Below are 12,792 nucleotides of genomic sequence, written 5' to 3' on the forward strand. Positions count from 1 at the left end.
AACTTAGTACGGGGCGGGGCCACGCCCACTTTTCCAAAACAATTACGTCCAAATATGCCCCTCCCTAATGCGATCCTTTGTGCCAAATTTCACTTTAATATCTTTACTTATGGCTTAGTTATGACACTTTATATGTTTTCGGTTTCCGCCATTTTGTGGGCGTGGCAGAGGGCCGATTTTGCCCATCTTCGAACTTAATCTTCTTATGGAGCCAAGGAATACGTGTACCAGGTTTTATCATGATATCTCAATTTTTACTCAAGTTACAGTTTGCACGGACGGACAGACGGACGGACGGACAGACAGACACTCGTCACCCTGATCACTTTGGTATATATAACTCTATATCTGACTCTTTTAGTTTTAGGACTTACAAACAACCGTTATGTGAACAAAACTTAGCAACATTGTTGCGAGAGTATAAAAATTGCAAACATGGTCGCAAGTAGATTCTACATAGTGGAATTTAATAGTGTTTTTCATGCCTTAAAGAAGGACTTCTACGTATTGAGTTTGACTGGATGAACTCTTAAGTAAAGTTATAAAGTGCCAGTCACGTTTATATGTAAAAACAAGAAAGGTCGTTAACATCGTTTAAGAAGCTCTGCCAAATTTCTTGAAGATACCTTGTCAAGTGAGAAAGTTTTCCATACAAGCAATTGATTTCGATCGTTCAGTTTGTATGGAAACTGTTTGTTAGTTGTTAAATATTGAGGGTTCCGAAAAGTTTGCAGCTTCCTGTAAAGAAAAGAACGTCTGCAAAATTTCAAATCGATATCTCAAAAGAAAAGACATTTCGCATATGTATATAATGGACGAACATGACTAAATCGGCTCAGCATGTCAAGCTGATCATTTGTATTGGTAACTTGTCTATACTTTATAAGGCCTCCGCTCATTCCTATTGGGTGTTACAAATATCGTGGCAAAATTAATATACCCTGTTCAGGGTATAAAGAGAAGTTTGCATTTTACATTGAGTGAGTTTGTCAGTTCATACAATTAATAAACAAGTAGGAAGAGCTAAGTTCGAGCGCAACCGAACATTTTAAGCTCTTACAACTTGCAGGAATGAAAGCCAAAGAAATATCTTAAGGTTAAAAACGTCAACGAGAGGATCGAAGTCGAAGCACTTTTATATACATATACTATATGTACAAGTACCTTATATAACTCCTATACTGACAGACATACTTGTATAAGGATTGTTAAAAAAACGAGAACTATTATGAGTTGTATATGGAAGTTGGGATAGTATCGATCAAATTTAATCTATTTTTTCGAATACCACATGCTATTACATGTCACTCTCTAAACAACTAATCATACATACACACATGTATAGTGTAAAGTCACGCGGATGTTCGAAAATACTGATATTAGTTATATACTATATTAGTTATATAGGGGCTAGTCCAAGTTTTCGCTCAAATTTATCCATCTTCGGCACAAAGATACACTGTTATGAGTAAAATATGCTTTTTTATTTTCATTGTGATAACTCACATATTGGCCGATATATGTATGTGTGCGGTACAAAGTCACCCAGGGGGACTAAAGGAAGTATTGGTCCGATTCAAACCATTTGTGACATACAGACATACTATTATAAGAGAAGTACTATCTCTGAATGTCAACATTGAGGTGGCTTGAACAGTTTTTATTGGATTTGAAAATTTGTTGGTCATTAGTGGCATTGATGGCACACACCAAAGGCATTTTTTCTGCAAGTAGGCGTGTTTATTGTACGATGTGACATAAAATATAAAAAGAATGCCACGTACCACATTTTGTCGAAATTGATTAGTCGAGATATAGGATTTCACCAAAAAGCGGTCGATGCCATGCCCATCGCCCAATTTTTACCCTGGCACCTATAAAGCCTTGTCATACCAACTCAGCGGCAAATTTTTTTCTGGCGCATATAGTTATCGATTTCTCGCGTTTTCAGTAGTTTTGGACAGCACCGTTATATGGGGAATGAACGGGGTTTTCATCCGATTACATCCATTTTCGCACTATCTGTAGGAGTTCGTATCATATTCGTGTTAGACAAACGTGGTTGTCAAGATATCTCAATTACTCAAGTTACAGCTTACACGGATGAACGGACGGACATACAGACAGTCAACCGGATTTCAACTTTTGTCATCACCCTGATCATTTATATATAAGTATGTATATAACCCTATATCTATCTCGTTTAGTTTTAAGTGCTACCTACAATCGTTAGGTGAACAAAACTATAACAATCTCTAGAAACTGGGTGCAATAGTATAAAAATATTTATTTAGAACACATTTTAAAAATAATATATTAGGTTGTCAAAAAAGTCTTGCGGTATTTTCGCTAGTTGGCGCTGAAAGCGCGTAGTTCTAGTTTTATTCGTCGCATCGGGTCATGCTATACCTTTTTGGAAAGCTCATTTCATGCGCTAACACCTGTTTGATTGATTGTCGTTTCGTTTAAGGCGTTCGTGAGTTATAGCGTCGCAAACATGGAGCAAAATAAAGAGAAAATACGGCATATTTTACAGTACTACTACGATAAAGGCAAAAATGCATCTCAAGCCGCCAATAAAATTTGTGCAGTTTATGGACCCGATAGAGTTTCCATTTCCACCGCACAACGATGGTTTCAACGTTTTCGTTCTGGTGTAGAGGTGGTCGAAGATGCGCCACGCTCCGGAAGGCCTGTCGTCGAAAATTGCGATAAAATCGCTGAATTGGTCGAAAGAGACCGACATAGTAGCAGCCGTAGCATCGGTCAAGAGCTGGGCATGAGTCATCAAAAATTCATTTCAATTTCAATGAAAAAAAAAATCAATAAAAATACCGCAAGACTTTTTTGACAACCCATTATAATAACATAAGACGGTAAAAAACAATAAATGCATTAAAAACTGGTAACGGTATTTTATTTTCGTGGCCGCATACGTATTTGTATGCCATTTCCACTTTTCATCACCAACTCTGCCAACGGATTAGGTACGAAATCCTTCACTGGTAACAGCTCGTAACTCCGCAAAAGCGACGATAACGCAAGCTTTAACTCCAGCATAGCGAACTTTTGACCTAAAAGCGAGTAGAAAATGAAATTTAATGAGTTATTGCAGAACTGAAGATTTAATAAAATATTTTAACTTCATTTACCAATGCAATTCCTTGGTCCTGCACTAAATGCTACGAAAGCGAATGGATGCAACTCTTTGTCGTTGGCCAAAAATCGTTCCGGGTTGAATTTTTCGGGGTCTGGATAACTATTTTCATCACGATGTACCATATAGGCCAATACGCTGATAGCGACTCCCTTTGGCACTGTTATGTTACCGATTTGTAAGTCTTCTTGCGTTTTGCGTGAGTAGAATGGTACTGAAGGATAAATGCGTAGCGTTTCTTTTATCACGGCCTCCAAGTAACGCAAGGTTTCCTTTTCACGTCCCTGCATTGCTACGGCCTCTTCGTAAGCGCGGTGCTGTATGTCCTCATGCTGGGAGAGCAGATAAATGCAAAAGGCCATGGCAGAGCTTGTAGTGTCATGACCCTCGAACAAAAAAGTGTCGACTTCTTCGCGTATTTCAAGATCCGTTAGATCGCCACCTTCTAGCTGCGATATCAGCAGCATATCGAGGAAGGCAAGACGCCGTTTACCGCCGACGTCATCGGATTTCTCAGCGTCTGCCATATTATGTATGTTGATGTCTTGTAGCATTTGACGACGCAACTTGATAATTCGATTGGTTTCGCCATGCAGTACCTTCAGCGCTTCGATGCTCTCTTTGTACGCATCGGTGAAGCGATAGATCAAATCAAAGCGATGCCAAAATGAGAAGGATCGCTTGTGCAAGACGCGACAAATGCTGGAATGAGAATGAAGAGAAAATAAGCCATTTCAAGAGATTGGGTTTTAAATTCTTCACATACGTCTGCACAGCCTTCACGTATTCCGACTCGCTCTGCATCTGCGCATTCTTCTTTATGCCCATCGCCGTCTCTGAAATAGCATCCAAAGCGAATAACGTTATATATGGATATATATCGAACTGCTCGCCGTTTGCTTTGTCGCGCAATTTTCTGATGAGAATTTGACAGTTATCCTCCATGGGTTCCTTGAATTCGCCCAGTATGCGAAAATGAAAAGCGGGTGTGAGTAATTTTCGGCGACGTTGCCAGGCTTCGTTGGCACTGGTTAGGAGTCCCTTGCCAAGCCATCCCTCGACGAGTTTGTAATTTCTGGACTTTTCCAACAATTTGTTATTACTTAGTATTTGCCTGACGTCCTCTGGATCGGAAAAGAAGACCATGAGATCCTTACCGAACCATATGCGAAAAACTGGACCATGTTTCTTGTAAAGCGAATTCAACCATGTCAGAATTTCTGAAATCAGAACACATTACTCTCTGAGAACATGTTATCAACTAATTTAAACAAATATATTAAGTATTTATTATTTAATATTAACGTCCATTACATAATATTAGTTCCTAAATTAACAAGAAAAACTATTGTATATCTCTTTCTGGGTAAAATTAAAGAAAGATGTCTGCAGGTATTATTTATCGCCTTCAGTGTCCTCATAAAGTATTCAATCAAAACTATTTTTCAAAATGTGACATTAATGAATTTTCTTGTTAAAACCATACAACTTGTTTCAATAATTCTTTGTAGTGCAGCGCTTGAGTCGGAGAAATGAACTAAATCATCCTTTTCGCATGAAATAATTTTAAAATGAAATAATCCTTGATTTTCCAAAATCTTGGTTTCGAAGCTAATCCAGCCATATCCTTGAAAGCAATAAAACAAAAATTGGCCTGAAAGGTAATTGTATTTCTAAATACAATAAGAAACCGATTGAGGGAATTTCAGAACCAGATCTTCACTAGTTGCAAAACAAACAAAAACCTTCAGCAATGATCAGCTCAATATGCAGATAATATTTGGAGTAAACTGGTCTTCAAAGACGAGTCCTCGCTTTGGATGACCAAGACAAGTTTTTCAGGAAAAGTTCATGTTTGGGCATGCTTAACCAAAATAAGGATTTGGTAAAGTAATCATATCACCGACTAACATGTTGTTAGGGTTAGGAAGTCAGAATTGGGGCCCACAAGGGGTCAAGGACCCAAATCATTAGAGTAGCTTGTGCAGCGGCTGTAGAAAAGAAATCAGGATAGCTTCTCTAGATTGGCTATAGAAAACTTTTGGGCACATACGCAGATGGAGCCATGTGTAGAACTTCACGCAAGAAAGAAAAGTTCTCTGAGCGCGATTCACTTGGTAGTGGCCAGAAACGATTTTTTGTACATGGCTCAAGCAGCTCATGACTTCCGGTTTTAGACAAAGTATTCTCCGTTTTGATGACAACCACTGCAAACGATATAAGGATTACGATTTAAGGGCATGCATCTGGAATGTCCTTTAATTGGGAAGGTGCCGCTGCCTTGCTGGTTGATGTCCTCGTAAGAGTAAAAGCTGACAATACCGCCGTCCAAGAAGTGCGATGGTCGGGATAAGGACTGAGACTTGTGGCATTTACTACAGTGACCATATAAAGGATTGACAATTCGGTGTGGGATTCGTGGAGGGAGAGAACTCCGCCGCTGTTGGATGATGGGTTGAGGTTAATAGACTTCGCCGGGACCCGAAATAAGGATATCTGTAGTACTAGATTCCAAGCTACCTGGCTGTCGCCGGATCGAAATGCCACCAACCAGATCGAACTGCCACCAACCAGATCGATCATGTTATGACAGACGGAAGACACGTCTCCAGTGTTTTTAACGCGCGTACGCTCCGAAGTCCTAGCTAGATAACTAACTTGTTGCAGTGAAGACACGCACGTCAACAAACACAAGGAAGGTTCCACGTCGAGAAACTGCAATCACAACAGACAGCCGAACAGTTTTCTACTTGACTTGTACTCTTGCTCTCTAAGAGCGCTCATCAACAACTCGGTATAAGGGAACTGTGGGACGGCACAGCTGCAACCGAAACCATTGGTTTTCGGAAAAAGCAAAAGAATAGCTGGTAGGATAAGAAGTGCCGCAGACTGCTTACCTCGCAACGTTGTAATCGACTACAACACGTGCGGGATGGGATAGATACCGGAAGTTGAAAAGGGAAACGAAACGCCTTTGCAGACAAACAAAGAGAGAAGCCAAAATGCATGATAGCGAAGAACTTGACAAGCTGGCCGACAGGGGTACTGCTCGAAAATTCTAGGAAAGATGCGGCGACTGACAGAAGGTTTCAAGACCGGAGCATACTCTTGTCGAACCCTCAGAAGTGATCTAGTGACTGATGCCCAGAGCATACTGAAATTATGGAGGCAACACTTCTCCAACCTGCTAAATGTCAGTGAAAGAATAGCATCAGGAGTTGGTGAACCCGGTTCCCTAATCGATGACGATGGAGTAGACCTTCTATTGCTCGACTATAGAGAAGTTCGAATAGAAATTACCCGTCTGAAGAACAACAAAGCGACGAGAGCCGATGGACCGGCCAAGCTATTCAAATAAGGCGGCGAAGAACAGATAAGCAGAATGCATCAGTTTCTTTGTAGAATATGGTCGGACGAAAGAATGATCAGCGATTGGAAATTAAGTGTGCTCTGCTCAATCTTTAAAGTGGGAGGCCCCACAATCTTCGCCAATTACCGTGGGATAAACTTGTGCATACTGTGTGAAAGATTAAAGCCGACCGTCAACAAACTGATTGGACGTTATCAGTGTGGTTTCCGGCTTGAAAAATCACCAATATTCACCATACGTCAAATCTTGGAAAAAATCCATGAAAGGAGGAACGACACATTACCTTTACGTCGATTTCGAAGCTTCTTTTGACCCCAGTACCTATAGTTTACTTTTGATCGAAAATATCGGTCAATGTGTTTTGATATATAATTGAAATTTAGGGATAATACTTCTCTGTCAATGGTATGTCTGTATGCCAAAAATGGGTTAAATCAAGTTCCCATATAACTAATGTAAAGATTTTTGAACTTCTGGCTGATTTTTTCCCGCGTATATCGGTCAATATGTGAGCTATCTCAATAAAAACGAGAGAGCGTGTGTTACTCATAACAATGTATCTCTGTGCCGTAAAATAGCTAAATTTGAGCGAAAACTTGATATAGCCGCCATATAACTAATACCCAAATTCTCATATACTACATATAACGATTTCGTTTTTCTAGAAAACCTCAAGGGGGTATTCTCACGTAATCACTTCGAAAAATCGATTTTTTTCGTGACTTTTTTTAAGTTCGACATTTTTTTTTTTAATGAAATTGATTATACTTGGTAAGAACGATAGCCGCAGAACTACTGAATAATAATCCATTAAATTTTTTTATTTCAGACAACATGAACAGCTGCTATCACCATGACCAGTGAACTACTTTTTTTTGTTGGGGACTATTTTGATTTAAAAAAAATATATATTAACAAGTAAGGAAGGGCTAAGTTCGGGTGTCACCGAACATTTTATACTCTCGCATTATTAAGTGATAATCGAGATTTCATTGTACGTCATTTACATATTTTTCAAATAACGTATTTTTGTAAAGTTTTATTCCGCTATCATCATTGGTTCCAAATGTATATGTATATTATACAGAGAAGGCATCAGATAGAATTCAAAATAGCGTTATATTGGAAGAAGGCGTGGTTGTGAACCGATTTCACCTATATTTCGTACATGGCATCAGGGTGTTAAGAAAATATTATATACCGAATTTCATTGAAATCGGTCTAGTAGTTCCTGAGATATGGTTTTTGGTCCATAAGTGGGCGAGGCCACACCCATTTTCAATTTTTAAAAAAAGCCTGGGTGAAGCTTTTTTCTGCCATTTCTTCCGTAAAATTTGGTGTTTCTGACGTTTTTTGTTAGTCGGTTAACGCACTTTTAGTGATTTTCAAGATAACCTTATGGGAGGTGGGCGTGGTTATTATCCGATTTCTTCCATTTTTGAACTGTATATGGAAATGCCTGAAGGAAACGACTCTGTAGAGTTTGGTTGACATAGCTATAGTAGTTTCCGATATATGTACAAAAACTTAGTAGGGGGGGACCACGCCCACTTTTCCAAAAAAAGCGTCCAAATATGCCCTCCCTAATGCGATCCTTTATGCCAAATTTCACTTTAATATCTTTATTTATGGCTTAGTTATGACACTTTATAGGTTTTCGGTTTCCGCCATTTTGTGGGCGTGGCAGTGGGCCGATTTTGCCCATCTTCGAACTTAACCTTCTTATGCCAAGGAATACGTGTACCAAGTTTCATCATGATATCTCAATTTTTTACTCAAGTTACACCTTGCACGGACGGACGGACAGACAGATATCCGGATTTCGACTCTACTCGTCACCCTGATCACTTTGGTATATATAACCCTATATCTGACTCTTTTAGTTTTAGGACTTACAAACAACCGTTATGTGAACAAAACTATAATACTCTCCTAAGCAACATTGTTGCGAGAGTATAAAAATTAAAATGATTGAATTTTGTTGTCGCGGAGAAAAAATTTTCCGAAAAAGTGGTAAAATCTATGCGTTCACATGAGAGTACCCTCTTATGTGTCTGCCAGTGTATGTGTTATATATTTGAAATTGCTTGGATTTCGATTATTATTTTTATGGTTATAGTAATTCTACACTTTGCCTAATGTTTATTGTGATATTCTATTTTTTATAAGTTAACAAAAGGTACAATCTGGTGGCAACTCTCCTCTAAAATACTTGCGGCTGTAAATGATCTTGAACATACTTATTTAATGTGATATGAAAAAACAGGTTCTGCAATTCTAATGAATAGAATAGAACTTTTAAGTTTGAATATCTCAGTAGCTTGCAGTGTTTGTACTCAAAACAACATTTTTATATAAATGTGTCAAATATTGGCAACTTTTAATTATTGATTTTGAAAATCTTTAATTAATGATTGAATATTAAAGCAGCAGGTACTATTATAACAAATAAGAACACAAAAAGAGTTGTTTTTACTTGCCATATTTCAGCTAATATTAATTTATGCTTTGAGTTGCAAAAAATTATCTAAAGAAAATAAGCATAAACGTAAATCATCTATCAGCAAAAATTTGCATGTGCCAGCTTTATACGTCTAAAAAGAACAATAGTTTCAAAGTTCAGAACCTTAAGTAGAAAGACATTTATCAAAGTCCCGCACCAATGTGCTTTAACATAACTTTAAAGTAGTTATCATAACATAACAAAGCGGGAGTAGTTATCATAACATTGCAACATTTTATAGTGGAACTGATTTAATTTATTAACAAACTGGCCGCGCTGTGTATGCCAGTAACTGACCTTTGCACATGCTTAAATGCAATGATGTTTAACTCAGTTTTAATTATATGCAACATTTAGTAAACAACTAAATATGACGAAAAGTCTTCGTTCTTATCGCTGCGATTTACGGCAATTAGTTTTAAGATTTTTGCGATTACATATGTATGTATGTACGAGTACAGCTATACATGAATACGTAATTTAATTCAGTTTGTGCAATATACATATTTGCAAAGAAGGGACGCGCTTTCTCAAACAAACAAAAAAATTAACTTTGATAAGCTTATCTACCTCTGAAAGCGAAGGTGTTAAGAAGTTAACACAACAAGATATGAATATTAATACATATTATTAATTGCAGACACTGAATCATATGTGAAAAGAAGAGAAAGAAGAGAGGAGAGAAGAATTTGGTACTATGAACATGTACTAACAATCATAGAGCCCAAAAGACCAAAAATATTGCTTCAGTTTTACGACAAATACTAAGTCGAAAAAGTCTTTTCGTATTGTATCACATTGTGTCATACCAAATAGTGTTGGAAAAGTGAGTTTTTAAGTTTCATTTAAACTAAAAAAAATAAATAAATTCGGGAAAGTTGAAAAAAAGTTAGAGCTGTTCAAAAATTAGTGAAAATAATGAGGAATTTAGCTATATTTTGAAATTTTTAAATAAAAACGAGAATAATGCCACGCAAGCCATCATTCAAATTTGTGAAGTTTGCTGCTGTAACAGTTCGTGTAGCACAACAATAGTTCGCTGCTTCCGTTCTGGAAATTTCTATGTGAAATAGTCCAGTCATTATAGTAAGTTCACCTCGGAATTCGAATTCCGAGATTCTTACCTAATTTAAGCTTAAATGACTGGACTAAAAGATTTACACTGTTGGAATAATGTCTCTTGCGGAAAAATGCCAAAAAATGGTCGAGAAAAATGTTGCTTTTTTTTCGCTATTGTTCATTAAAAAAAGAAAAATAAGTTGAAGGTTAATTAGAAATACGCGCAGACCTTTTCGACAACCCAATGAAATGTTTTATGGTTTTGAGTGCCTCAATTTTATGGAAGGATATAAAGAATTTAAGGAATTTTCTCTTGCGATTTAAAATTGGATTTTGAACTTGAATATTAAATATTTTGAACAAATCAACTTTTCACTTGAGCAATTCACAACCTGTCGTAAAGCATCGTAAAATAGTAAAATTATAAAAAAACAAGTGTAAAAATTTATAATTTTACGATTTTACGATGCTTTACGACAGGCTGTGAATTGAACAACTATAAATCAATTAGTTCAAAAGCATAAACAACCAAAACAAAAAAAAAAATAATAAAACAATTTTTCATTTCTTATATGGGATATCAAAAATCACAATTCGTTATCTGTTATTATTAATATTAAGTGCTCATACTTCACCACAATTTGTTCGTCATTTCGGACTATAATATCTCGGTATGTAGGGAAAAAATATCTACGCTTCTTTTAGCCCATCCTAATATTCGTATATACATATGTATGTAAATTGTAACCTTATAAAATCAGAATGCAAGTTCCCTATATGTTTATGAATGAGGCCAATATTATTAATATATAGTATATGTAGATGTGTTATTGATTCAATGCATGTACTAAAATAGCTCTAGTCATCTTAATAATAATTATTATATTCTGCATTCACATGTATGTACATATGTAGATTTTCGATGTAACTACGTCAGTGCCTGCTTACAACTAGGTTAAGAAGCATAGACACAAACATACGTGGGTTTCTTTTTATATTTCAGGATTTCGAACGTAAAATTGACATTTTTGGTGGTATGCAAACTCAGAATGCTTTACATACGATCGCTTTTATTTAAATGTTTTTAACTGGCCGAGGACGCGTTGACGACGAATCACATCCATTGGCGCTAATGATTCGACTATAAAAAGTCAGAGGTCTTACCGGTATCGTTAGAATATAGGAAGGATCAATGAAAAGCATTTTAAAGATTATTTGGACATATTTGGTTCCAAAATCACTCAGGGGAACGACATAGATTTTTAAGAATTCTAAAATGATGAACAAAGTTTTACTATTTTTTGCTCATATTATTGGTAACAAAAATTCGTTGATTTATTAACGAAATATTTACGGACAGTATAATGTGCCCTATGCCTGAACTTCTGTTCAATGACTAATTACCACATATTCACTAACAATTTTGCACTCACGTCCTTTCTTCGCATTCTCGATCAGTTCACCAATACTCGGTCCCGGTATGGTAGACCCGAATCTCCTTATGCGTAAAAATTCTACGATATGCGGCAAGTAGCGCATGAAAAGCGCCCAGAGCGCGAAAGCGATCAACGCCAAAGCGTTCATTTGTATGCTTTGTTTGTGTTTTGCAATATAACTACTTATTAAGACGATCTAAACAACAACACATGCACTTTTCTGCTCGTAAACTGGAATAACGCGCAACGACGGTTCTGCCACTGGAGGCAGTTAGATGCAAACTGAGCTAAGCAAGGCGTCTTTTATCGCTGGCGATAAAGCGATTCATTGATACATATATGTATAGTACGTATATTTATAATCAAACACAATGTAAATAAAAACAATGAACAATAAAAAACGTTAACTTCGGCTGCACCGAAGGTAATATACCCTTCACAGGTGCATTTCTTTTAGTAACTATGTGTTCAGTTTATATGGCAGCAATATGCTATAGTAAGCCGATCTGAACAATTTTTTCGGAGATTATAATATTACCTTAAGCAATAATCCATGTCAAATTTCGTAAAGATACCACCTCAAATGCAAAAGTTTTCCATTTTACAAGAGCTTTTTTCCGATCCTTCAGTTTTATTGGCAAAAATTCTTGATTTATTAACGAAATATTTACGGACAGTATAATGTGCCCTATGCCTGAACTTCTGTTCAAAGACTAATTACCACATATTCAATAACAATTTTGCACTCACGTCCTTTCTTCGCATTCTCGATCAGTTCACCAATACTCGGTCCCGGTATGGTAGACCCGAATCTCCTTATGCGTAAAAATTCTACGATCTGCGGCAAGTAGCGCATGAAAAGCGCCCAGAGCGCGAAAGCGATCAACGCCAAAGCGTTCATTTGTATGCTCTGTTTGTGTTTTGCGATATAACTACTTATTAAGACGATCTAAACAACAACACATGCACTTTTCTGCTCGTAAACTGGAATAACGCGCAACGACGCTTCTGCCACTGGAGGCAGTTAGATGCAAACTGAGCTAAGCAGTGCGTCTTTTATCGCTGGCGATAAAGCGATTTATTGATACATATGTATATGTATAGTACGTATATTTATAATCAAACACAATGTAAATAAAAACAATAAACAATAAAAAAACGTTAACTTCGGCTGCACAGAAGCGAATATACCCTTCACAGTTGCATTTCCTTTAGTAACTATGTGTTAAGTTTGTATAGAAGTTATATGCTATAGTAAGCCGATCTG

The 12,792-nt window shown here is 37.0% G+C and overlaps 1 protein-coding gene across 2 annotated transcripts; it reads right to left on the minus strand.

Annotated features, from left to right (window-relative positions):
• Positions 1 to 2,828: 2,828 nt before the first annotated feature.
• On the minus strand, positions 2,829 to 12,543 carry LOC120775894 (probable cytochrome P450 4s3). 2 transcript variants are annotated; one of them, XM_040106286.1, is made up of 4 exons: positions 12,276 to 12,543; positions 3,924 to 4,377; positions 3,153 to 3,859; positions 2,829 to 3,074 (listed from the first exon to the last, which is right to left on the minus strand). In XM_040106286.1, the coding sequence occupies exons 1-4, from the start codon at positions 12,424 to 12,426 to the stop codon at positions 2,917 to 2,919; spliced, it is 1,470 nt and encodes a 489-aa protein (XP_039962220.1). In that variant the 5' UTR covers positions 12,427 to 12,543; the 3' UTR covers positions 2,829 to 2,916. The 2 variants fall into 2 exon arrangements, with proteins under 2 accessions (XP_039962220.1, XP_039962219.1); XM_040106285.1 differs by lacking the exon at positions 12,276 to 12,543 and adding an exon at positions 11,523 to 11,790.
• Positions 12,544 to 12,792: the final 249 nt, after the last annotated feature.

The sequence above is a fragment of the Bactrocera tryoni genome, chromosome 4, assembly GCF_016617805.1.
Source record: "Bactrocera tryoni isolate S06 chromosome 4, CSIRO_BtryS06_freeze2, whole genome shotgun sequence".
Taxonomy (NCBI): Eukaryota; Metazoa; Arthropoda; class Insecta; order Diptera; family Tephritidae; genus Bactrocera; species Bactrocera tryoni.

Coding starts and splice junctions, on each gene's coding strand:
- LOC120775894 (XM_040106286.1), bottom strand. CDS start 12,426: ATGAACGCTTTGGCGTTGATCGCTTTCGCGCTCTGGGCGCTTTTCATG. Junction 3,860..3,923: donor TACGTGAAGGCTGTGCAGAC/GTATGTGAAGAA, acceptor TTCTCATTCCAG/CATTTGTCGCGTCTTGCACA. Junction 3,075..3,152: donor AGGACCAAGGAATTGCATTG/GTAAATGAAGTT, acceptor ACTCGCTTTTAG/GTCAAAAGTTCGCTATGCTG.